General features: G+C 42.9%; 1 protein-coding gene across 1 annotated transcript in view; it reads left to right on the forward strand.

Annotated features, from left to right (window-relative positions):
* LOC122799549 (macrophage migration inhibitory factor-like) overlaps positions 1–22,117 on the forward strand; it is a 64,470-nt gene extending 42,353 nt beyond the window's left edge. The window contains exon 3 of the mRNA XM_044068678.1: positions 21,652–22,117. Within this exon, the coding sequence (XP_043924613.1) occupies positions 21,652–21,724 (73 nt within the window). The 3' untranslated portion in view covers positions 21,725–22,117. The remainder of the gene's footprint in view (positions 1–21,651) is intronic.
* The last annotated feature ends 5,814 nt before the right edge of the window (positions 22,118–27,931 follow it).

Below are 27,931 nucleotides of genomic sequence, written 5' to 3' on the forward strand. Positions count from 1 at the left end.
GTAAACTTCCTGAAGAAGGTGAATAGAGATATGAAGGTAAGCATCTTTCAGATCCCAGGACACCAGGAAAGCCTGGGGTAATAAGAGGAAACAGTTTGAAGAGTAAGCCTTCAAAAAGAAGGAATCTTGAGAAAGGTTGAGCTGGAAGAGATCCAAAATGGGTCTCTAAGTGCTCTCCTTTTGAGGAACCAGGAACATCCTGCCGTAAAAACCCCATCTGACTTGGGAAGAGATGACAAGTTCAATGGTAACTTAGTTCAACAGGGACCCTAGGACCTCTGGGAAATGAAAGTTGCACTACAGGAGTATCTGCTGAAGTAACACTGACAGATAGAAAGAACCCAAGAGTGTGAAGTGATGAGACTCCAATGTGGAAGACCGAGAGAGCCAAAGGGACAAAAGGCCCTTTGTTAAAGCAGGGGAGGCAAATTCTCAAACAGGCTTATCAGATAAAGGAGGGTTCTGGGACACAGAAATAAGAAGCCTTAGCAGAGGGGGGCCTGGCGGGGCTGCCTGTGAACAACAGCAGATCTAGAAGAATAATTTCTTTGGAACTTAGGGCTAGGAAAGACAAATGTTTAAGGTCTTTCAAGGCTTTGCCTTTCTCTTGAAGAGACTTAAACAAGTCAGCAGCAGCAGACCCAAAAATATGAATATTATCCAAAGGAGCATCCAAAAGCTTGGCCTTGATGTCCTCTGGAAGAGACTGAAGACTAAGCCAAAAATAATGCCACATGATGGACCCAAAAGCTACAGCCCCAGAAGAGGTGTCAGCAGTATCATAGTTTGGCAAGACACTTAAAGCACACACCCCCAAAAAAACCCCAAAAAACATAAGGCAGAGGATTTGCCATCAGAATCAGAGAGGGTAGAGATAACCTGACAAGCTTGAGCAATCAAGGCCAAAGCATACCTGGTCATGTGGGTCTAATTAATAGCCCTAAAGGCCAGAGTAGAAGCAGTGTAAACCTTGCCAGTTCTCTCTATTGCCCTGCTAACCTTATCCAAAGGCCAAAGTTTAGAAGGGTATAAGTTTAGAAGGGTATAAATGTATCTCCAAACACCATTATATTGGGTGACTTCAACTACCCGAATATAGACTGGGAACATTACTCAAGCCCCAACTTTCTAGCCCAAAGGCTCCTGGAGTTCATAAATTCAAATGCCATGGAACAACTAGTCACCGTTCCCACAAGAGGAGAAAATATACTAGATCTCATCATCACAAACATGGGGACAAAATGCTCCACACCGGAAGTATATCCCTCATTGGTGAGATCAGATCACAAACTAATCTCACTGGAAATCCACATCCCGCCCCCACCCCCAACAAAAAAAACCACAGTGGAGAACCTCTCTAAAACAAACTTCACACTACTCAAGACTGGTGTGGTATCCTTCAAGGCCCCCAAGCCAGTGGAAACCACAACCCAAGCTGCGGAAGCCCTTACAAATGCCTTCTACGAACACCTCCAGGACTGCATGGATCAGGCAATCCCTAATAAAACCAAGACTCTTTCCACCAAGGGCAAACGTCCAGACTGGTGGACCCCAGCCATTAACAAACTTTACAATAAAAGGAAAAAGCTGTTACATGATAGAGCAAAATCCATAAAAGAGAAGACACCCTTGATCATTATTAGTAAAAAATACGAGCACTCATAAAATCATCCAAGGCCAACTTTGAGAGAAAAATTGCCATAGATTCAAAAGACAATCATAAGGCCTTCTTCAGCTATGTTAGAAACCTGGGTGGAAACTCCCAGATATGCTCAGAATTAGTCCAAAATGATACAAAAATCACTGAACCCACAGACATTGCCAACATACTGGCAGACAGGTTCAGTGCAAACTTCACCCCTCTCCCAAAAGGAGAGATAACTATCCCAGCGGAATGTAGCCTACCAGACATCTCAAATGCGCAGGTGAAAGCTGCTCTCTCTAAAGCTAAAAACATAGCATCAATGGGACCGGATGGTGTCCCCGGCTGTGTGCTACACGAACTCAATGAGGAACTAAACCCGCACATAAGGCAGCTGTTTAATCATAGCCTTACCACAGGATACGTGCCCAAGGAGTGGCGTACGGCAACTGTGGTCCCACTCCACAAAGGCGGTGCCTCTACGGACCCTGGTAATTACCGCCCCATAAGCTTAACAAGCCTGATCTGCAAAGCTATGGAGAGGATCATAATGGAACTCATAAACAAAGACATAGGGGACTTGCAGACATTGGACCCGACCCAGTTTGGCTTTGTCAAGGGCAGATCATGCCTTTTGAACTTGGTCGACTTTTTCGAAACAGTCACCAAGGCCATTGATGAGGGAAAGACAGTCCATACAGCCTACCTTGACCTTGCAAAGCTTTCGACACAATACCCCACTCGGGTATTATAGAGAAACTTACCAGCTTAAATGTAAACCCATATGTCACAAGATGGGTTGCAAACTGGCTAAAGGACAGAACCCACAGGGTTAGAGTTGCTGGCGCCATGTCAGACTCCAAGCGGTCACAAGTGGTGTCCCACAGGGCTCAGTCCTTGGCCCCTGTTGTTCGGCATCTACTTCTCAGAAGTACAGGCAAACATAGGAGGAATATGGCTGACAAAGTTTGCAGATGACTGCAAACTGGGCGCCATAGTGGAAAGTACATCGGACACAGATATCCTTCAGAGGGGTCTCACGGAAACTGATAGCTGGTGCCAGAGCCATGGCCTGAAGTTAAATGCCAAAATGTATAGTCATACCCTTCGTGAAAAACAAGGTAACCCCAAGCTACCATATAGGTGGCAATCCACTAAGCACAGAAGAGGTTATCAGGGACCTGGGGACCCAGGTTGACAGTGGCCTTTCTTTTGACACTCACATTGCTAAAGTGGTTAGAAAGACCTTCTACATTGCCCACCTGATCATGAAGGGATTCACATCCAGATCAAGTGAGGTCATTGTTCCCCTGTACTCTTCACTTATCAGACCAATGATCGAGTACAATGCCCCATTCGGGATGTATCTCACCCAACACCTGCAGCAATTGGAGAGACCCCAAAAGTTCCTCACCAAAAGGATAAAGAGACTCCAAAATCTGTCATATGCTGCCAGACTGAAGAAACTCCAGCTCTATTCAGTCGCATACCGTCTGCTCAGAGGTGACCTGTGCCTGACACACAAGGCCATGTCCAACCCAGAATTAATGGACATGCTCCACCTCAAAAAATCCAAATCTACCAGATCCACTAGAGCAAGCGACTTAAACCTTAGCACGGATATAAATAGGACATGCTGGAGGGATAGATTTGTCACCCAGAGACTCCCTATGCTGTGGAATAAAATCCCGGTCCATGTGAGGCAGAGCACCTCGCTGGCTCTGTTCAAGAGAAATCTTGACCAGTGGATGGGAGATCATAGGTTTACCCCGGGAATCATCTCTGTGTCACTGCTGGACAGAAGCACAACAAACTAATGGGCACAGTATTTTTTAACATAAGGGGTGGCGTAAGCCACAAAACTTTGGGCTAGGCTTATAAATGCCTTAGGGCAGATAGCCTAGTATAAACCTATGAACCTATGAACCTATGAACCTATAAGGCTTGTCAGAAGAGACTGACACCGCAGCAGGATAAGCATAAGGGCATTTAAATAAGAGTCAGACCTCAGGTTCTATAAGGTTCCAATCAGGTTTCTTAGGAGCAGGAGGTTGAGATTCAGGAGACTGGGAAGCAGCAATGAAAGTATCCAACAAGGCAGCCAACACAGGAGGAACTGCTGAAGGTTTAGGAGTAACCACCTGAAGCAACTCATAGTATCTCCTCTGAATATCTGACACTTGACAAGAATCACACTTAAGAGTTCCATCATCCTAGCAATTATGTCCTCAAAAGACAGTTCCTTGAAAGGAGATTCAGGGTTAATAGAGTCCTCATCATCAGAACTGCAAGCCAAAGGCAAATGCATCTGAGAAGAATAGGGCAAAGACCCCTCACCAGAAGTCTCTTGTTTCCTAAACCATTTAGAAGGGGTCAAGCTCCAAGGAGGAGCAGAGACTGAAACCCCTTGAGGAGGTTTCAGGGCCATTAAGGCAGAGAACAAGCCCTGAGTAAACTCCTGCCATTCCCTTTGAGGGTTCACAGGAGACACCAAAACATGCTTCAACTTTTGTCTTTTCTTAGAGGGGATATCAATTCTAACAAATACCAGATGCTCTGACCCATGGTGCGATTCAAGAAGAGAACCTGGAATGTCCTCCCTGACCAATATCTGTGGAATCTTTCTAGGACCCTCACAGATAAGCAACTATGGTTCCCCCTTGACATCCAGAGCAGATGCCTGTAAACCCTCAGAGGATGTGTGAAAAGAGGGATCCAGACCAGCCTCTGGCAGGGTCATAGCAGAGGAATCTGGAGTGAACAGCAAATTGCCTCCAGAGCTATCACCAGATTCTAGAGGGATGTCTGGTGGCTGGACAGCTAAGGAATCTGCCCGTGACTTCTTGGCCTTCTTATGTAGCAGGAGTCTCTCCGAGTTAAAGGATTTCACCATTGTACCCGGGACAACTGTCTAAGTCTTTGGTTTTTCCAGATAAATGGCCAGAGAAGAAAAACAGCTTCTCAGTGCCTTAGGCACAAATGCCTTAAAGATACTACAAGAGGTATGGATGTGGGAAACACCCAAACAAGACACTGTAACAATCCTTATGGGGAAAATGCCTCCCGCACTGACTTTTTCTCCCCTTTTGGATGACAAACTGCTAGGTAGTGATAAAATACCAGATCAGGAAGTTAGGGAACAAATGAAAAATAACCCGAATGAGGCAGATATCTGGTGTTGAACTTGCAAAATACATTACAGCAACAGAAACTTCAAACCAACTGGCAACAACAGGTTCAGCATTTGAACTGGTGGCAAAATAAATTATTGGTAGTTGCTTCTGTATGTTTATCCCTCTGTTGCCTATTGTATGCTGCTGTTTGCTGTCATCCCTTTTGGTAAAATCTTTCTCATTGTCTTTAGTTTGACTACTTTCAGCTACTTCTTTATTGTTAAGGGCTTGCTTCCTAAAACCCTAGTCTTAAACCCCACCTGGGTCAATTATGCCTTTTCACTTTTTCTGTTTACATGAGCCCCGACAGCATAGGTTGGTACTACTGATTTGTAAAAATATCTCCCTTTGTTCTGTGGGGAGAGACATCTTATCCAATTGACAATTGCTCTCCTCTCTCAAATTCTTTCAACTACAAACTATCCAACTTCTCTGGCTGAAATATGCTTGACCTGTATGTCAGGACTAGAAACACTTCAACTTGCCTTGCTATCCATAAAGTTTCCATATTCTGACTTTTTTCTTGGTCTTCCATAGCCTTGGCTTCTAATAGAATCCTTTTAATTCATACTTGCATCAATATAGATATGGAGATTGCCGAAACAATTCATGTGGGTATATAGTTTACAGTGAGACTGCTTTGAGGCGGTCCATATGGAAGATATTGTTCAGGGCCTTTAAAGTTCCCTGGGGGAATTCAGTAGTTTCACGTCTGGACAAATCCATTCCAAGGGGGGCATATCCAAATAAGGCTAATTCATCCTGATGCATTACCAGTTATGTTTGAATACGAGTCCCTTATTTTATTGGCAATGACTCTTGCATAATGCAAAGTGACAACACCCCTGCCTGGTTGCCCTGTTCAAACAGAGCTTATGCTTTAAAAGACTACATGCTGTCAGGTTTCCTCCTTTCTAGGCACAGTACAGTCTACCCCTAATGTGCTCTGTTGGGCTGCGTCTACCTGCAAAGGCTTTAAGTTCAAGCTTTCATGCTTGTTTCCACTAATCATGGCTTGTACAAATGCCGGAGCATTCTTCAGTAACTGCTTGTAGCTGTCAAGTCTCCTGCTGCTACTTGATGGAAAACATAATAGCTTTACTTGTACAAAAAGTAGTCTGTAGAAAATGGAGCTACCATTCCAGTATTTAAACTTAGGAAAATTCCCGCGTTAGCTTAAGACCAATGTATAAAGCACCATGTTTACACTTTGCATCTTTACCTGGCAACCCTGATCATAACATGTTTGCTTATGTTATAGAAGTGGCTATACTTGACAAGTAGCAGGACAAAGCTTGCCTCCTATCACCCCCCCCTGCTATACGACTCCCCAGTTTTCAACAACCTCCAAGCCACACAGCTGCAGACTTTAGCAGTGTTACATAAGTAGTCAAATTTCACTTCTATAAAGCTTACTGTTATCACTGCAGTACTGCAGTGCCATTAAGCACCTCTTCTGGCTAAGGCTACCCCTAGAGGCATAAAAAGGTGGGGTAAAGGACATACCTCTCAACTGTCCAGATTTTTGCAGAATGTCAAGATATTTTACAGTTTTTTTTTTGTCTGTTCCTCATGACATTTGTGGTTTTCTGACAAATCTTTGAACTGAAGTTAGTAAATACTAAATGACAGATATTCGAGTTTCATACTTCATATCCTTCAGAAATATATAAAGCAACTTCTGTCATTCAAGCAACTTCCTAAGTTTATAGGAGCAGTTGGGCCTTTGCCCGCCATTATTTCCAGCTTTGTACAGATTTCTTGTGCTGAGAGATATGAAGGAGCAGCTGCCCCAGGTACAAAGTGTTTGGTGGCAGGATCAAAGTGCTAGTCTGCATTTTTTCTGCACGGGAATTTCTGAACGCCATTACAAGAAGTTTGATGTTGACTGTAGTTTAGTCCTTTTCCCTCTTCAAGCTGAGGGGATGGCTTGGTTCTTGCTGTAGGATCCTCTGCTGGCTGCAGTAAAAGTTGAAGTTTTTTGGGGGAGCTCAACTTGAAGGGGGATGGGGTTCTATATTAGGAGCTGGTACCAGGTACTAGAGCCTGCTACAACTCTGTCTCACCCAGTCTTGCAACTACAAGCAGTACATATTTCAGCATATAAATAAATACAGAGTAGAAGGAAGATGTGAGATGAACAGTCCTCATTCAGATCAAGATACAGAACTGACCTGATGTTTGCAGAGAGTCAGATGGTTGAAGTTAGAGATGAGGAAAGAGTTCAACTGGACAATGGAGAAAGCATATGACAAGGTCCTAAGAAAGCTATTTAAGGCAGTCCTGCAGCTGAAGTCTCATAAACATGTACAAGGACCCAGTGACTCACGTACAGACAGTATTTGGCCTCACAGAGGAGTTCCCAGTGGGAGTGGATATGCATCAGGGTTCAGCTCTGAGCACACTACTGTTCATACAACTACAGCAAACATGTTTGGGAGGATAGATCAATAAAGCTGCTGTATGCAGATGTGGCATTAAAGGCTGACTAAGAACTTCAGTAAAGTCTAGGGGAGTGGAATGCAAAACTGAAAGCACATGGAATGAAACTGAATACAGATAGTTGTAATGGCAGCAAATGAGGGGAAATCAGAAGAGAACTGAGATAGAATGGTAAAGTGGAACAGGCAAGTATCTCTGAGGAGGTCAAAGGTAGAATAAGAGGGACTGTAGCAAACTAGCATTGTCAAGGGTAATGTGAGAGAAGAATGCCAAAGATGCTGAAACGTAAGGTGTACAAAACAATGTGTCCAGTACTATATGGTACAAGAACCTGGGCAGTAAACGCAGAGCGATTGAGGCTAAAGGTGATGGAGATGAAGAGCCTTAGACTGGTGGTAGGATGCACACTGTGGCATGGACTACAAAATGAGGACATCGGAGCAGAAGCTAAAGTATCTCCAACCGCAGAGAAGGTCAAACAGATTAAGAAAATCTGAAGATTTGGGGCAAAGAGGGCAAGAGGTAACTTCATGCAAAGAGAGGATGGATTGTTTCTGAGAAAACCTGTCTCACTTGGGCATGACTGAGTGGCAATGAATCAAGAGATGGTGACAGTTGGCATGACATCCTTACCCCATGTAGAAAACTTGCATTGTTTAAACACCAATGCTATACTGAGTATGTTTGGGAGCCTTTTTCTATCATTGTTTTACTGTGGACAAATGTATGTCTTCTTACTGAATCTGTATAATATATTTGTATTTGCAAATGTGGAAATGTGATGGCATCCATAACTTTGTGTATGGAACTTTTCTTTCTGCCACCACTGAAAATGGGCCGTGTGCCCAGTTGGAATTTTCCAGTAAACAAAACATTAAAATTTGAATATCACTGGCATAAACCAGTGCTGGATTATGTATCTTGAGCTGAAAAGGGATCCAGTCACTTGGTGTGACAACACACCATTTCAGGCTAGTCTGGGAGAATATACAATCTGAAATAGTTAACTTCATTTTATTTGCAACCTGTGGGCATTTTTCCTCCCCCTAATGCTTGTTCATCAGTTGTAAAAAAAAAAAAAAAAATTATAGTTTTTGTGAGGTAGTTTTGTGTAGGCCCTTCCCTTAGTGTGTGCATGGTCAGGTAGTGTGTTTGGGTTTTCTAGGTGTGGCTGCTGTTGTTTTAGGATGTCTGAACAGCCAAAACCTACATTTAAAAAATGCACAGAGTGTGGCCATAAGCTTTCACTAGCAGATGGTCACACTCTGTGTTGTTTGCCTGGGCATAGTTCATTTGTTTGCCCAATGCAGTGTTTGTGCAGGATTTAACCCAAGGGCCCTGAAAGATAGAAAGGCCAAATTGGTAGCAAAAGACCTGCTTCCAGCAGCTACTTTGGATACTTCAGCCTTGGCCTCGGCTTATTCAACTCCCACCCAACCCCCCCCCTCAGGCTGTGACTCACCCTCCCGCTAGACCTGCTGAAGGGGATGTGAAAGCGAGAGACAAAAAAACACAAGGATGCGGACAGAGGGAGAGAAAGAGAGAAGAAAGGGGATAGGCCTCGTAAACGGTCTCCAGATCGGGAGTCCTTCCCTAGCCCACCTTCCAAGGTCTCGAGACCTGTTTCTCCTCAGCACCACTCCCCCAGATTTTCCCCTGAAGCCGATGGGGTCTATGGAGCCAAGGCCTTCCTCTAGATCCTCCTAGTGACCAGCCAGATCCGAGTCAGTTGCTTCCTTGCACTTGACTTGGAGTCTTTCTGAAATGGATATGGACAGGATGATGAGATTCATTTGGACCCAAATCCAGATGGGAGTCTTGTCAGGCCCCTCTCCCTCTGGAGGGGGGACCTCCATGCCATTCTTTCATCCGATTTCTCCTTCCCCAGTCTGGCCTGTGGTTTTTGGGGTATATGGATCTGAGGATCTTCGGGGCTGGGGATTCGGCACCGATGGTTCCTCCAACCTCGACTCCGGCTATTAACTTGCGTTCCTTGGATCTGACCAGCTCAGATCCGAGCAACTCTCAGGGCCGGGGACGGGGAGTCGGACTCGAGGGGATGGCTGTGTCTTTGGCTCTGACCTTGTTGGATCCAAGCTGTTCCTTCAGAGCTCCAGCCACCCTAGCCTCGGCCCTGATCCTCACGGTGGACCCAGGGAGAGCTTCCTCCTTGTTGGGTTCTAAGGGGGTGTGCTCTCCATTGGCGTTTAACGTGGTGGAGAGGGTTTTCTCCCAGGGTTTGAGACCCTAGCCTATTTCCTTGGATTCCATACAGAATCCCTCAGATTTGGTTATGACTCCCTTCAGCTTGTCTCAGGGACAGCCTGTGCTAAAAGAGCCCCAGGCGGTTCCCCCGGAGGAACCCCTCATAACTCATGAGCCCTCTTCAGAGAGTTCCACTGAAGAGGGTCCTCGTAAGCACACTTGCAAAAGGAGACACCTGGACTCCCCTGAGTCCCTTACAGAAGACACTGATTTAGATGAAGGAGAAGGTTCCCCCAGATCACCTCCTGAGGATGTCTGCTTTGGAGACATCATGGAGATCCTCCACCAGAGGGAAGGTTGGTCAGCCCCAAAACCTTCTACGGATGAATCAGTGTTCCTGGAGGCTTTTGGCATGAGCCCATCTGTATCCTGGGTGTCTCCACCAGTGGATCCCTTAGTGGATCTTATCACCACATGGGCATGGAAGAAGCCTGACACCATAGAACCGATACCTAAACACCTTCGTCTCTCCACTGTCAGACACACATGGTATAAGGGATCCCCTGTGGATGCTATGGTGGTTGCAGCAGCCACCAAGAGGGAACTGGCTCAAGAGAGTTCTTTGGTCCACCCTCCGGATAAGGAGTCCAGAACGGTGGATCGATTTGGGAAGCAAGTGTATTCTTCAGTGACGTTTTCCATATGAGTGCTGAACTACTTGGCACACATTATATGACTGCAGCAAGACCTAGTTACAGCATTAGCTGAGTCGCCCCCAGAGTAGTTGTCGCAGGAGAACAACCATCTTTTCTCCGTGAAGATATCTACTCTGAAATCAGTGTCAAACACGTCCATGCACCTCCTTTCTCATGCTACGGAAGGATCAGCTAGGGTGGCTGGGACCAGCGTAGCTATGAGGTGACACACTTGGCTCAGACTGTGTCAGTTTGCGGACCCCTTCAAGGCGTCTTTTATGAATGCTCCCTTTGATGGTTCTTCTCTCTTTGGGAAGACCATATGTGACACCCTTGTCCAGAGAGAAAAAGATGTGAAGACTTTGTCTGCCATCGGAATCCGCTTCTCCAGTCCTCAAAGATCCTTTTCCAGGAATCAGAGAGGGCAAAAGAAGATGTGGTTCCAGAAATCACAGTTTTCCTGGGACTCTCAAAACAACTCATCCCCTAGAGGCAGAGGGGACATGACAGATGCTGTCCCAGAGGCAGAGGGGGTCAGAGGAACTTTGGGTCTAGGGAGCCCTTCTCAAACAGGCCCACACAGCAGCCCTGAGGGATTGCCTGACTGTCCTACTCTGGAGGCAGTCAGGGGAAGATTATCATTGCACCCAATAGCATGGGAGTCCATAACTGCAGATCATTGGGTGCTTCAAATAATATCCAGGGGTTACACCATCCCGTTTGTTGCCCCTCCTATCCAACCAAAATGCCTCCCAGATGTTCCACCCACTTAAAGGGAGACGGCAGCACTAGCGGTTTCCAAGCTGCTTCAAAAATGAGCCATTGAACCAGTCCCCCTGACCAGTCTGGGTCAGGCGTTTACTCCAGGTTCTTTTTTGTGTCAAAAATGATGGGGGACCTCAGACCCATTTTGGACCTGTCAACCTTAAACCTGGCTGTCGCCAAACAGAAATTCTGGATGTTCACCCTACAGTCTATTCTACCTTATCTTCGAGAATGTGACTGGATGTGCTCAGTAGACCTCCAGGATGCTAACTGGCATATCAAGATTCACAGAAGCTCCTGGAGATTCCTTCACCAGTCATTTCCAGTTCCGAACCCTACCCTTCGGTCTCACCACAGCCCTCAGGGTGTTTACCAAAGTAATGGCAGTCATAGCGGCTCACCTAAGGCTTCAGGGGATTCAGGTATTCCCTTACCTAGACGAGTGGCTCCTCACTGCTTCCACCACGTGTCTTCTTTGCTAAGTCAGAGACTTCTTCCTACATCTTGCAGATCTGTTAGGATGTACGGTCAATGTTCCCAAGTCACTCTTGAATCCAGTACAGATCTTGGACTTGGGGAACAGCTGGACACCCTTCAACTGAACGTTTTCCAGAGTCCAAGGGTCCAGAGTCTAAGGGCTCATGTATCACTAATTCTTTGCCACAGGTTACCAAAGATGGCGGATGTTCTTAGAGCCCTGGGCTCTATGGCTGCAGCAATTTCTATCCTCCCCTGTGTGCGTCTTCACATGTGTGTTCTACAATGGACTCTAGCCGTACAGTGGTCTTGCCTGGATCTCCCCATAGAATACCCAATTCACATCAGCAAAGCCTGCAGGCCATCACTTCTCTGGTGGTTCCAGTCTCTGGAGATTATAGTTGGATGCCTATTTGTTCCATCCACAGCCCAAGCCACAGTGACCATGGACGCCTCCAAGCTCGGGTGGGATGGCATTATCTGGGGAGGACGGTCCAAGGCACATGGTCCCAGATTGAGACCAGATTGCACATCAATGTTCTGGAGATGAGAGCAGTGCTTTTAGTGTTGCAGGCCTTCCACACTGTTCTTCCTCTGGGGATTATTGCAATTCAGTCAACAAACAAGGAGGAACTAGATCTTACCCTCTGTGTCACGAAGCCATGAGAGTTTGGGAGTGGGTGATCTCCACCAGCCGTTTTTTGATTGCAATGCACATCCCGGGACGCTCCAACATTTTAGCGGACAAATTGAGTCGGGCTATTCTAATGCCACATGAGTGGTCTCTGAAACAGTCGATAGCAAAGGCGATGATCTTTGCGTGGGGCAGCCTTGTTGCGATCTCTTCACATCTCCTTCCAATGCAAAGTGCAATGAGTTCTTTGCTCTGATTCCCACACCAGGGGACCCCCCCAGAGATGCTCTAGTCCATGCTTGGCCTCCCAGGCTACTGTATGCTTATCCCCCATTACCACTCATTCCAAAGTTTCTTCAGAAGTCTTGCCAACTGGGGTGCAAGGTGATCTTCATTGCCCCATTCTGGCCTCGTCAACTTTGGTTCCCCTTCCTCTGGTCTCATGTTCTAGCTCCTCCTTGGATTCTAGATCCCTGCCCGGATCTCATTTCTCATCCTTCAGGCACCTGTCCGCCCAACCTGGACAGCCTCAAGCTGACAGCTTGGTTGCTCCAGTTCCCTTGATTGCCAGGACTCACGGTCTTTCGTCTTCAGTGAAAACTATTCTAGTGGCGGCTCATAAGTCTTCCACTAGGAAGATTTACCACAGTAAATGGAAACGATTCTCTATTTGGGCTTCTCAGAGAAAGCTGGATCTTTTTAAAGCCCCTGTATCTGCAGTGCTGAATTTCTTACCAGCATTTTTTCAGCAAGGGGCTAGTTCTTCCACTGTGAAAGTGCAACTAGCAGCTATTTTGAATTTCCATGTCGGCGAGAATGGGAATGCACTGGCCTCTTCTAGATTGTAAAAACAAAAATTGGCCAGCAAAAGCAGACATAGGACTTTGTTTGGAATGGTCTACTGACACTTGCTGTGGGACCGAGCAGTGGATGTGTATCTCCCTTTTTCAAGGCTGATAATAATTTTGTTTTTTTTTGTACTTTATACCCGCAGAGTTTCTTCCTTTTTACTCTGGGGTTTTCGTTTTTGGACACTATTTTTGTTCCTGTTGATGGAAGTCGTGTTTTACGCCAGTCGCCTAATGGTTTCTGTTTCTTGTGGATCATGCCGTTTTGACGCAATTGAGTAGGCCTTTGATATGCAGTCTCGGCCAAAATCCCTGGTTTGCTATATATGTAAGCTTTTCATTGACTCTACTACCATTTGTGGATCAATAACTTTGGACAATACCATCTAAATATATCGTGAATTGTGTTTTCGCTTGATTGGATTCCGTTTATTATGTGATACTGGGCACTTTATTGTTCAGTATGAAAGTTGGGTATTGGCGTGAGTTTGGTGAAGAAGTTTACTTCAGGTTTGTGAGAGTTTCATCTTGTTTCGCTTTGCCTAACTGATACTGTTTTCCACTTTTTGACAGTGGTGAACTGAATCACAATTTTTGATATCCGGATTTGGTCGCAGGGGATTACGTGTTTTTTCTACCTACTATTGCTTACTTGAAACTAGGGGGAAGCAAAAACTACTGATGTTCTTAAGAACGGGGAGAATACTATTTCAGCATAATATTTATTTTTTGGACATTTCATGGCCACTATGAGTGTCATATTGGCGTGAGTTTTGTGAACATTTGTACATCTGTTCCTAGTCTTTGCTAGATGGAGTTGAACGAGATTACACTGAAGGGAATTTAGCGTATACTAAGTGGGGACCATTTGTCTTATTTCTTAGGGTTTATTAAGAACTCTGAGCAACTGTGAATTACATTATTGGCGCAAATTTTGTGAAACTCCTTACATTTATTCGCAGTTTGTGCTTGCTGGAGTTGAACGAGAATACACCTAAGGGAATTTAACTTATACCAACCGGGGACTATGTGTCTTACTTTTTAGTGTTTATCAAGAACTCAATGTAACCGTGAACTACATTTTGTACCTTTTTTCATCTAAATTCATCAAGAATTGTTGGGACATCATCGAACATTTTTCTGGCTTATGGATGGTTGTTTGGGACTATGAGAACTATATCCATTGTGGGACATATCATCAGTTGGAGGGTACACGCCTAGTTTTTGTTACATATTCAGGCAACGGGTCAACACGTAAGAGTAACGCTCGATGTTTTGTCAAGTTGGGTATACCTTATGCTAACCTTACAGTTGCTCCATGGATATTTTCTTATATTTTTTTGAATGACATTCATGACAGATTATTGAGGCTTTTAGGTCTCCTCGGACATTGTCATTTCTTATTAATACTGTGGGTTGTGTGATTTGTGTTTATACAATTGCAAATTCATGTTTTTGAATTCCACATGTGTTGAAGCTCAGGCACATATATTTCTTTACACTTTTGTGAGGTCTGGTATTACTAGTCTGTATGATTTCTCTATACTTAGGGAACACCTAGGATATTTAATGATTTTGAATACAGTTGGTCCGATTTGTTCAGAGATTGGAATCTATATGTTTTCAATTATTATATAACATCAGGTGATCATGTTTGGGGGGATTATAGTGATATTACTTGTTCTCTTTTTTTCTTGTGGTCTGTTGGGGTCTTACAGACATACAGACTTTATGACTATAGAACAGGTTATATTCCTAAGATGTGTTAACATGGTATTATTGTTACAATTTTTATTTCATTGCTGACCAAGTTATGCTGTTCTAGGAAGACAATTCACTATTTCAGTACATTTTTTGTATTACCAGGCCAAGTTCTATTTGACCACTTGTGGCGTTTTTTCATTGGGCATACGGTATTCAATATACATTACTGAATTTAGCCTAAATGCTATTTCTATAGGTCGAATATATTATTATATTCTAACATTCATTTTGCTGCAATTTGATATTTCTGGGTTTTTATTATAATTTATGTAATGTCAGGCATTTTATACATATAGCCAACTTTCGCATCATTATTATAGGGAGTTGTTGGTGGTTCTTGGACATATTGATTTACTATCATTATATTGGTTTTGCTTCATTGTTAATTAGAGCAATTAACATAGTGGATTTATGTCCTTAAGATGATTTTGATCAACCATATTGCATAGACAGTTGAGTCATATATGTACTACTTGTATTGGCATCAATATATACAGGACTAAATCTATATTCCCAATTTGGGACTTTATATTATAATATTTTTATTCTAGCCCCTAACATTACTTCTTATGCAGCTTAGAATATCTTTAAAGGTGTAAACCATTGCTTTGTCCTTTTGGATTCACATCCACTGTTTGGTTCCACAGAATAAATGGTCTCAATAATATAGTTATCTATATCTTGGGCAGTTTGTTATTTTGTCTTCATGTGTATTGAATTTACTTTCTTCCATATAACCACAAACTGGGCTACAATGATTTGATCTATTTTGTTTGGTAATTTTTATTGCCATAATATTGGCTTTAATTACACTTCATTGTGTCTATTAGCCAATTCTCTGGTATTGGATTTGATCTGTTCTTAAAACTCATTTTTGGAATTTTGGTGTGCTTCCTGCCCTTTTCGCTTGGTTTAGGTGCCATCTATTGGGAGTATCCCTTTTAAATTTGGAATACAATTATTACGGGGACCATATCCACTTTTTGGTACGCTTGGGGTTCCTAAACCACATTGTATAACTCATCCTTTCTTAGTGGTGTGGGCTACCACCCATATTTATTCACAGCATGGACCTGGATAGTATTTTGTCCGGATTATGTGCTGATAGGCAGGATATAGGTGTTTTTGAGATCAACACCCCACCAAACAATGATCCGGACACCACTGAACAATCCATATCCGTAGATTGTGATATGTTCTTTCATTCCCTTACTAAGGGATTTAAAACACTAAGATCCAATATATGGCATCTTAAATTGTTTCGAGCCTACTCTACCCAGAAGATGGCCCCAAGGGGGCTTAGAATACGCCTTCAACCCCTAGTTGGGAGACCGGATGATAAGTTAAATCAAGATTGGAAGGAAGCGTTACAGGTGGGGTCCATGTTATTTGTGAATATATTATTACAATATTATGAAAGGATTGTTGATATGAATATTCAAGAGATTAAGACATTATGTTCAGATGTTAGCAAATTTGAATCCTCTCCGAAATATCAAGATAACATTAAAAAATTATCAAAAGATCTGACTGAACATGAAAAGATCATTAAGGAACGTAAAATCAAAAAGTTCCACAGAGACTTTTCAGATTATCAAAGGGGCAAACCCTTTGAGTTCAGTCGATCAGTCAGATTTGCTGAAACTGATCAAAAAAGGTCAGGGCCCAGCCGTACCAAAAAGAGGCCTAGATCTATTTTAAAAAATAGGGATAGTTCCTTTAATAGTACATCAGGGGATGACTCTTCCTGTATGGATAGTGAAGGGGTTTCTGATAGGGGATCACCCAACAGAAAGAAAAGTAATAAAAACATCCCTTTAGATGTGACACAGGGCATCGGGGGGGCAGGAAGCACAAGAAAAGAACCTCCGGACATTTCTTTTCAGGGTTTACTCAACAATTTTCTGACATAGGTACAGCCCAGGTATCAAATCAAAATGTCTTAAATCTTTCTAGAACCCTGTTATCAGAAGAACAAACAGCCCTATTGAACAGGGGCCTTAATTACATACCAGCTTTTTTCTCTCACAAATATCATATTATTCAGGATTTTCAGGCTTTTTGTCGCAACCTCAATCTGAAATTGTTTTTTGCTCAGGACAGTTCACATACATCGGATGATTTTAGGTTTGGTAGATCTGTGTTTCAACCACCCATGAATAAATATGTTTTGATTTTCATGGAATCTGTATGCAGGGACCTTCATTTTGAAAATCATGGTCATATTATGTTACAAAATAATCTTACTACATGTGATAGGTTGGCATTGGATCAACTACGTAATAACAAAGACATAGCGGTTCTCCCAGCTGATAAGGGAGGTGCTGTGGTGGTACTTAATTCAGATGATTATATACAGGAGGGATTGTCACAACTATCAGATAAAACTTGCTATATGCACATGTCCATAGATCCAACTCCGCATTTTAAAGAGGAAATTGACTCTTTTTTAAATCTTGCTTTTGAGGAGGGGATCATTACTAAAAAATGTCTATCATCCCTAACTGTATCAGAACCTCACCAACAGATTTTATATCTTTTGCCTAAAATTCACAAATCTTTAATCAAACCTCCTGGTAGACCTATTGTTTCTGGATTAGGATCACTAACGGAACCTCTATCAGCCTTTCTCACAAAATATCTTAAACCTTTGTTGGGCTTGGTTAGGGCAAGGTTGCAGGACACAACCCAATCCCTACAGATAATCCAGGATACCCAGATAGAACCAGGGTGGTATATGTGTACTTTGGACGTCAAGGCTTTATACACCAGTATTCCACATTGGGCAGGCCTACAATCTCTTCAATATTGGCTGAACAGGGTAAATCTGTACACACCGGGATTTAACACTCTACTCATTTGTTTGTCAGAACATGTACTCAATAAAAATGTGTTTTACTTTCAAGGCCAGTGTTACTGGCAATTGCAAGGTACAGCAATGGGAGCGTCTTTCGCTCCCATTTATTCTGACCTTTTTATGGCTTATTTTGAGGAGTACATGATTTATGACAATTCACACAATATTTATCAGGTTGAGATGGACATCTGGCAATGTTATCTGGATGACTGCTGGTTAGTGTGGTGTGCTGATTTGGGTTATTTACGCGAATTTGTTGAATACCTTAACAGTAATATATGGGGACTGGAATTCTCCTTATCATATGATCAGAATACCATTAACTTTTTGGATGTTACAGTCACCAAGAATCAGGACCTTACACTATCAACTAAGGTTTTCCATAAATACCTACAATACAATACTTTGTTACATGCTACCAGTATGCATCCACGCCACATTATCAGGAGTATTCCTGTGTCACAATTCATGCGCATCAAGCGCCTTAGTTCAAATGGGGCAGAATATGATCTAGCTTGCATGGATTTATGTCAGAGATTTACCAGCAGGGGTTATGATAACCAGGATGTCCACTTATCCAGATGCCGGGTCAACCAGATTAGCAGGGATAAGTTGTTGGAATACAAAACAGAGCGGGATACCAGATTGGGGGCTCCCCCTCGATTCATCACTACCTTTGGTAGAAATATTAACATGATAAGGAACGTCATCAACAAACACTGGAACATCTTGCTTGCCAATGATCAATTGAGGTCACTTTTGGGGCAACAGTGTCGCTTTGCTTACAAACGGGGCAAAACATTGGGCTCATATTTATCTCATTACAAACACATAGGTAGTGGGGGAGCCACTCATAAACAACTTACATTACATGGAGTGGAGTTGGTGGGTTCCTTTCCCTGTGGTCACTGTGGGTCATGCTCATTGATGAATAAATCTAAGGACTTTTCCAGTCGCAATACCAGTCAAGTATTTAACATCAAAATATTTGGTAATTGTGGTAGTGATTGGGTTGTGTACCTTGCCAACTGTCACTGTGGGGCATTTTATGTTGGCCAAACGTCCAGGCCCCTCAGATCTAGAATCAATGAACATCGCAGTGATATTAGAAATCATAAAACTACTAATGCCCTGTACCAACATACTCTCAAACATCCACAAGCCAAATTCACTTTTATGATTATTTATCGTGTTATGGGCGATCGGAGTCACAAACAGGGTTGGCATGGTCTTTTGGATCATAAAAAGAAATATTGGATTGTCACCCTTGGGGGCCTTTTTCCTCCTGGCCTCAATGACCATCTGTAGTGATCCACTATGTGGAGCTTTTCTGTCTTTATACATCGACGAACAGTTAATGTCTAGCCTCATGTCTCTTATATCTATGGTTTTATTATCTTTGGTCTATTATTATTACATTTTTTTGGTGGTATTCATCATTATTCATTATTCATACATTATATGTATGCTAGTCATGTTTGCTATTCTACTATTCATTCATATTTGTCCAGATCATTCTATAATTCATCATCTGAATCATTCATTATGTAACTCAGAATATGTATTACCATATGGTTTATTATTTTAGTCATTGGTTCATATTTATATGTTTTTTCTTTTGCATTTGTTCACATTGTTGATTTTTTATTCAAGTGTTACACTTGTTCATTCTTCAAGCTTTTTGAATGCTTTAGGCTTCATGGCAGTTTTGGGATTTCACTTTATCATTTTTCATTAATATTCATGACTTCTGTTTGCCTATTGGATTATACTATGTATATATTACATTTGATAACAGGGCACTATATGTTTGTCCTACACTGAAGAAGCCAATTCTTGCCGAAACCGGTCTGAATATTTTTTTGAATAAAGGATTTATTATCTATTCTAGCATCCGTGTCTGCTTTTGCTGGCCAATTTTTGTTTTTGCTGATATGGTTTTGGCCGTGCAGTCCCCCGTGCATAGGACTTTGTTTGGAATGCTCTTCTAGATTGTGTAAGGCTTTTCTTAAAGGCACTTTTCTTTTACATCCTCTGGTCAAGAACCCTGTTCCTCCTTGGGATCTTACTTTGGTTTTCCAGGCCTTAGTTGCTCCCTCCTTTGAACCTGCAGCTTCAGCAGATTTGAAGTTCTTATCATGGAAGACAGCCTTCCTAGGGGCCATTACATTGACTAGGAGGGTTTCCGATCTTCAGGTCTTGTCTGCCATGCCCCCTTACTTGATATTCCATAAGGACAGGGTTTCTCTCTGTACAAACCCTTCTTTCATACCAAAAGTGGCTTCTGAATCAAGCACTAATCAAACAATTAACCTGCCTGTTTTCTTCCCAAATTTTCAGAACAAGGGTGAATATAAACTGCATTTGCTTGATGTTCATAGACAACTTTGTTTTTATTTACACAGAACAAAGCCCTTCCATAAGTCTGACCAGTTATTTGTGTAATTTTCTAAGCCCTTTTTGGGTAAGGCCATCTCCAAAGTTTCCGTAGCTAGATGGATTACACTATGTATTTTGCAAATTTACAAAGACAAAGGTTTGTCTTCACCTGGTCAGGAATATCCTTCTATGAGGGCCTCCCAGGAGTCTAAGTAGCTGGGGACTCTGTCCCACAGGTTCCAGATAAAATAAAGTTAACTACTTCAGATAAAGAAGTTATGTACTCACCATGAAGTTCCATCTGAGTAGTTATACTTCATTTTTCTGCAACCTTCCCACCCTCCTTCCCCCAAACCTTCTCATGTGATAATAATGTGTGGTTTATTCTAGTTTGAGTTGCTGATTAGTTTGAGTTGTGGCAAACTCGATCTGAGGGAAGGCAGGAGATGGTGGTGTGTTTTGGGCAAGGGGGATGAGCTTGGAGCTCGGAGCAGATGCTTGTAAAGTTGCTTTCTCAGATCCAATATGGATCTGAATACCCACAGGTTGCAGAAAAATGAAGTATAACTACTCATATGGAACGTTATGGTGAGTACATAACTTCTTTGTACACAAACAGGTCTATGTTAGACATGTAGGCCTGGAACTGGAGCTCTGTTAGCCCCTCTTAATCCAACTCTGGCACAGAGCAGCCATGGAGACCCCATATTTAAAAATACCTCTTAAATGTCAGGCATTTGTCTTCAGGACACTTGGCTACATCTTCAGTCCTTTCATGTCCCATTTATCAGTCATACTGGCCACCACTTGAAGCACAGTTCTGCCCAAACTTCTTATGGAAACGACACTTGTAACTTAGTTAACATTGCTAGTCTTCCCCATCTTTTATTAGCTAACAGTCTCCTGATTTTTCTACTGCTCCTGAGCTTTTGTTACTTTTTCAGAACAGTGGGGAAGGGTTTCCTTGGTAAGTTTATCTAAGGGCTTTGTGATTGTCAGAAGTTGAGTAACTTTCAGCTTGCCATTGGCTGAAATTTTTCCTGGGTAAACATTTTCTCCTCAGCCTGGTTTGCATTCTGAAGTGTCCTCCAAGTGTGTGGAGGGGACAAGGGTTTTGAAATTAAATCTGACAATCATACTCAACTCCCCCCATTAAAGGTGTAAATGGTGGACAAAGTCCAAGGAAGATTACATTAGACTGCCCTTTCCTCAGCATTCCTAGTTACATTTTGAGAGGTTGTTAAACTTCACCATAACTCCTCCATACTCTGAGCAAGCTTGCTTGTTAGGGGTGAGGGGGTGGCTTTGGATATGTGGTCCAAAATGTTCTGCACTTTTAAGATCAGAGGGCTCTGATCAACTCATAATGCTAGTTTAAAGGCAACCATAGCATGCACATAGATTTTGCATCTCTACTACCATGCTTAACAACTAGGGGAGATTTTAAAGGATTTTCCCATAGAAAGGATTTATTGAATTCAAGTGTTTGAACTGTAGATGATGCCACGTGGACATCTAAGTCTCCCATCATGTGATTGGGACAGGGTTCTTTTCCTTAGTTTGACATGTTGTAAGGTATGTTTAGTGACCCAAGTGGGGAATGCTGGGGCTTTACATACAGTGTACTTTGCTGCCATTGGCTGACTTGTATCCAGGAGATTCTCCCTTCTGTACTTGTTTAATTATAAACTGGGTTCAGGTTTATTGACTCTGTTGGACTGTATTTGTAATGTGTCTTTTGCTTATAACCATGTTTCCTTTTTTCTTTAGGATCTACATCCATTTTATTGATGTGCCTGTTGAATGTGCAGGCTGGAAGGGTACCTTATTCTGCTTTCTGTAATCATGTACTGTCACCACAGGAAACGGTATCTGTAACCACAGTAACATTCAAATTCTTCCAGAGGAATATTGAATGATTCCTGTACACATTGCTAATGAGTTTTATGCTTGTATTGTACTGATGAGAATGGCTTACCTCTCAAATAAAAATGTTACTAATGGCTTTTAATTACAAGTGGACAAAAATGCCTGAATAAAACCAGTGGGCATATTGGTCAGGGTTACTGACTGTCTTAAACTTTCCATCCATTTTGTCTTGCAGCGTTTCAGATTATCTTGTAACATGATTAACTTTCCCACTTGGTTATCACCCTTTTTTATATATGATTTGTAAAATTTCTCATCTTTCACAAATTGTGATAGAGATTTTAAACGCATTAAATGTTTAATGTTGCATTCAGTTTTCTATGTTATTGCCACTGAAGAGATGAATTGAACGGTGTTGGTGTGTGTAGCAAATACTGCAGTGCAGTTCACCATGATTTAATGTCTTAAAGCTTTAGCTGTGTAGTCTAAATAATTGTGAAATTGGTATTGATTGTGGCACTAATAGTGGAATTGGTGGTTCATGTGTGTAGCTCTTACAAAAGGTCCTTTGTAACTCTAGATGGCACAGCAGTAGAAATGCAAGTGCCATGTCTATAGGGAGTACATGGTTAAATAGGCCTCAATTGAGTTGCACTAAGTGTCACATGCATTTGTGTTCCTGCATGAGTGACCCTGCAGTGTTGAATGTCTGGATAATTTAAGTGCAGAGAATAGCTAGACTTGCAGTCTTTTTCAAGAGGTTAGAAGGAAGCAGTGACCATATTTCTTAAATGGCATTGTTGGAAGTGGTGTCTATGCCAATGGCATTGTTGGAAGTGGTGTCTATGCCAGCTAAATACATGGTATGAATACTTTGAACTGCACCATAAAACCAATGAGAGCATGGATACATGATTAAGTGAGATAGTTTTGAAAAACTTATCCATATGCTTCATACTCTGCTGTGACTGGTAGGGTGCACTGCATTACAGGACCCTCACTAGAGGGGTTCAGCCTGTGGACAAGTTGAACTGAAGTCCTGGCTTCTCCACGTCTTTGCTTAACTGCTATCTTAGTGACAGTTTGGCTTTGTAGTTTTCTCTCAACTCATGCTTTATTCTTTCTGGCATTCAACTCCCATTGCCATGTCTACCAGCCCTTCCTTCCTTTTTTTTCACGTGTTGAGCTGGGGGTGACTTGGAACTTGGTGTCCTGGCAGGGTCTCAAAATGCTCCTATGAGGGGAAGGGATTTGACATACCATATTCTGTCCCTTCCCCATCCCTGAGTAATCCAAGGGGTGCTTCCTCTGTGTACCATGCATCTCCTCAAGGAGTGCCACGATGAAGGATACTCTCCCCTTGACATTGGTACTCGCCTCACTGCCAGTTCCTCAGATAGCCAAGCTGCTAATAGAACCCAGTCATCTGGGCTGTAACTAGAGTTTTACACTGAAAGTCAGATTGTGATGTGCAGTCTGGCAACAGGGAGCATTGGAATAGAAGAAGTCATAAATCCTGGGACCCAAGAAATTCCCTGGCTGCTATGGCAGTCAGGGGAAGACTGAAAGAAGGCTGTCAATGACAAAAAGCTACATAGAGGCAGCTGTACCCACCAGGAAGGAGTACAGAACTAACTGAAAACACAAGCCACCCTGGTGGAATGACAATATCAATAGGCTGTATAACAGAAGGAAGAAAATCATGGCAAAAATTAGGAGGTGCAGCACCCAGCAGCATAAAAGCACCCTCATCAAACTAAACAACTTGGAGAACAAATATCTACCAAAGCCAAATCTGAAGTTTGGCCTCGCAGGCAAAGGAAAATCACAAAGCATTCTTTAGCTATGTCCACAACCTCAAAGGCAATGCACAATTGTGTGCATGTCTCATTGTAAATGGAGACACCTATACTGAGCCAGAAGATATAGCAAACCTCCTGGGTGATAAATTCACCTCCAGCTTTACCCCTCTCTCCCTCTCAACCTTCCTTCAGGAAATATCATCAAATATAACTCCCCTGCTATCACTAGGGAACAGGTCCTTAATGCTCTCTCTAAGCCCAAGAACACTGCATCAATGGGTCCAGACAATATCCCAGGATGCCTTCTAAAAGGTCAGGGCCTCTGGAATTACTATTTAACTGTAGCCTCCAAACAGGCTTTGTGCCTCACGAATGGAGAAAGGCAACAGTCATCCCTTTGCACAAAGGTGGGCTATCTACAGACCCGTAAGTCTCACTAGTCTTACATGTAAAGCCATGGAAAGAATTATCATGGAGATGATCAACAGATATAGTAAACCTCCAGTCACTGGACCCAACCAAGTTTGGTTTTGTCAAGGGCCTACTTAACCTGGTGGGCCTCTTTGAGAAGGTCACCAAAGCAATGGATGAGGGCAAAATCATTCACACTGGCTACCTTGACCTGGCCATGGCATTTGACAAGATACCCCACTTGGGCACTGAAACTCAAAAGGTTGGGTACAAACCAGTATGTCACCCAGTGGATAGCCAACTGGCTCACAGATAGGACCCAGGAAGTTAGAATTGGGGATTCCACCTCTACAAAGAGGTCATTCACAAGTAGTCCCCCAGGGATCACTCCTTGGACTTTTTCTTTTTGGCATTTACTTCTCAGAAGTCAAGGCCAATGTAAGTGGTCACTGGCTGATTAAATTTGCAGATTGCAAATTAGGAGCTGTCATTAAATCTCACACTGACAAATGTTCACCAGGAGGGTCTGACACAGACAAACAACTGGTAATCAGTCATGGACTAAAACTAAATGCTAAATGCATGATAGTATCCTTTGGGAAGTCATCCACCCCAGTAATTATATCGACAGCACACCCTTAGAGTTGACCCAGTAGTCAGGGACTTAGGGACACACATGGATAGTAATCTAGCCTCTGGCCATTATGTGTCTACAGTGGTGAGGAAATCATTCTATATTGCGCAACTTATAAACAAAGGTATGGCATCCAAGTCCAAAGAAGTCATTGTTCCAGTGAATTCGACATTAATCAGACCTATCATAATGTACAATGCCCCTTTGGTATGTACCTAACCAGGCAAATCCAACAACTGGAACATCCGCAGAGGTTCCTCACTAAAAGAATACAGGGCATAAGTAAAATGTCCTATGCAGACTGCCTCAAGGCCATATCCCAGTAATCTGTCTCCTACAGGGTTTTGAGGGGAGATCTGTGCCTGGCATACAGGGCATTGTCAGACCCCCACTTTGGGCTTCCTGCATATTCACAAAATAAACAGCACCAAAATTAACCATTCTAAACACTCAAACCTTGCCTGTGATATAAATAGGACCTGCTGGAGAGATAGGTATGTATCCCGGAGACTACCACATCCATGGAACAGGCTCCCCATCTATGTGAAGCGGAGATCTTCCCTAACCCAATTTGAGTGCAGCTTGGACAATTGGATGGGAAACCAGAAATTTATCCCTGGTTTGGTACCAATGTCTCTAATGGACATAGGTAACCTGTAAATGGTTCATTTCCCAGGCCCATGTGTACACTTAAGAAGGGTATCAGAACCTGCCAGAGATGTGGAATGCATGGCTGGGTTTAAAGATACCCTTGTGGTCATTAGCCTAGTAAACACATATGAACCTATGAACCTATAAAACTCTGGAGGCAGAAGAGAGGCCAATATTGGCATCATCTGAATCTGGCAACTCGGATACACATGATCCTGAGAGGGAGTCAGGACGGACTTTTGGAAGTTGATGGTAACCCTGGACTTTGAAGAAACATGTTGAACTGTAGACCCTGCAATAATTGACTGGGAGAAGGTGCCTGAAGCAACAGGTCATCTAGATAAGGAAAATATGAATGCATTGGAGCGTGTAGAAGGCAGTCACAGTAGCTTGGCATTTTGTGCATACCCTTTGTGCAGTAGAGAGGCCAAAGGGCAAAGTAGAGAATTTAAAATGAGAGGAAGATAGAGAATAGTAAAGTTCCTGAAGAAGGTAAATAGAGATATGAAGGTAAGCATCTTTCAGATCCCAGGACACCAGGAAAGCTTGGGGTAATAAGAGGAAACTGTTTGAAGAGTTAAGCCTTCAAAAAGAAGGAATCTTGAGAAAGGTTGAGCTGGGAGAGATCCAAAACGGGTCTCTTAAGTGCTCTCCTTTTGAGGAACCAGGGACATCCTGCCATAAAAACCCCATCTGACTTGGGAAGAGATGACAAGTTCAATGGTAACTTAGTTCAACAGGGACCCTAGGACCTCTGGGAAATGAAAGTTGCACTACAGGAGTATCTGCTGAAGTAACACTGACAGATAGAAAGAACCCAAGAGTGTGAAGTGATGAGACTCCAATGTGGAAGACCAAGAGAGCCAAAGGGACAAAAAGCCCTTTGTTAAAGCAGGGGAGGCAACAGGCTTATCAGATAAAGGAGGGTTCTGGGACACAGAAATCAGAAGCCTTAGCAGAGGGGGGCCTGGCGGGGCTGCCTGTGAACAACAGCAGATCTAGAAGAATAATTTCTTTGGAACTTAGGGCTAGGAAAGGCAAATGTTTAAGGTCTTTCAAGGCTTTGCCTTTCTCTTGAAGAGACTTAAACAAGTCAGCAGCAGCAGACCCAAAAATATGAATATTATCCAAAGGAGTATCCAAAAGCTTGGCCTTGATGTCCTCGGGAAGAGACTGAAGACTAAGCCAAAAATTAATGCCACATGATGGACCCAAAAGCCACAGCCCTAGAAGAGGTGTCAGCAGCATCATAGTTACACTTAAAGTGGCAAGACACTTAAAGCACCCCCCCAAAAAAAACATAAGGCAGAGGATTTGCCATCAGAATCAGGGAGGGTAGAGAACCTGACAAGCTTGAGCAATCAAGGCCAAAGCATACCTGGTCATGTGGGTCTAATTAATAGCCCTAAAAGCCAGAGTAGAAGCAGTGTAAACGTTCTTGCCAGTTCTCTATATTGCCCTGCTAACCTTATCCAAAGGTCAAAGTTTAGAAGGCTTGTCAGAAGAGACTGACACCACAGCAGGATAAGCATAAGGACATTTAAATAAGAGTCAGACCTCAGGTTCTATAAGGTTCCAATCCGGTTTCTTAGGAGCAGGAGGTTGAGATTCAGGAGACTGGGAAGCAGCAATGAAAGTATCCAACAAGGCAGCCAACACAGGAGGAACTGCTGAAGGTTTAGGAGTAACCACCTAAAGCAACTCATAGTATCTCCTCTGAATATCTGACACTTGAGAAGAATCACACTTAAGAATTCCATCATCCTAGCAATTATGTCCTCAAAGGACAGTTCCTTGAAAGGAGATTCAGGGTTAATAGTCCTCATCAGAACTGTAAGCCAAAGGCAAATGCATCTGGGAAGAATAGGGCAAAGACCCCTCACCAGAAGTCTCCTTTCCTAAACCATTTAGAAGGGGTCAAGCTCCAAGGAGGAGCAGAGACTGAAACCCCTTGAGGAGGTTTCAGGGCCATTAAGGCAGAGAACAAGCCCTGAGTAAACTCCTGCCATTCCCTTTGAGGGTTCACAGGAGACACCAAAACATGCTTTAACTTTTGTCTTTTCTTAGAGGGGATATCAATTCTAACAAATACCAGATGCTCTGACCCATGGTGCGATTCAAGAAGAGAACCTGGAATGTCCTCCCTGACCAATATTTGTGGAATCCTTCTAGGACCCTCACAGATAAGCAACTATAGTTCCCCCTTGACATCCAGAGCAGACGCCTGTAAACCCTCAGAGGATGTGTGAAAAGAGGGATCCAGACCAGCCTTTGGCAGGGTCATGGCAGAGGAATCTGGTGTAAAACACCAAATTACCTCCAGAGCTATCACCAGATTCTAGAGGGATGTCTGGTGGCTGGACAGCTAAGGAATCTGCCCGTGACTTCTTGGCCTTCTTATGTAGCAGGAGTCTCTCCGAGTTAAAGGATTTCACCATTGTACCCGGGACAACTGTCTAAGTCTTTGGTTTTTCCAGATAAATGGCCAGAGAAGAAAAATAGCTTCTCAGTGCCTTGGGCACAAATGCCTTAAAGATACTACAAGAGGTATGGATGTGGGAAACACCCAAACAAGACACTGTAACAATCCTTATGGGGAATCTGCCTCCCACACTGACTTTTTCTCCCCTTTTGGATGACATAAACTGCTAGGTAGTGATAAAATACCAGATCAGGAAGTTAG

Source organism: Protopterus annectens, chromosome 4.part0 (genome assembly GCF_019279795.1).
Source record: "Protopterus annectens isolate FY-2018-M chromosome 4.part0, PAN1.0, whole genome shotgun sequence".
NCBI classification, from domain to species: Eukaryota; Metazoa; Chordata; order Ceratodontiformes; family Protopteridae; genus Protopterus; species Protopterus annectens.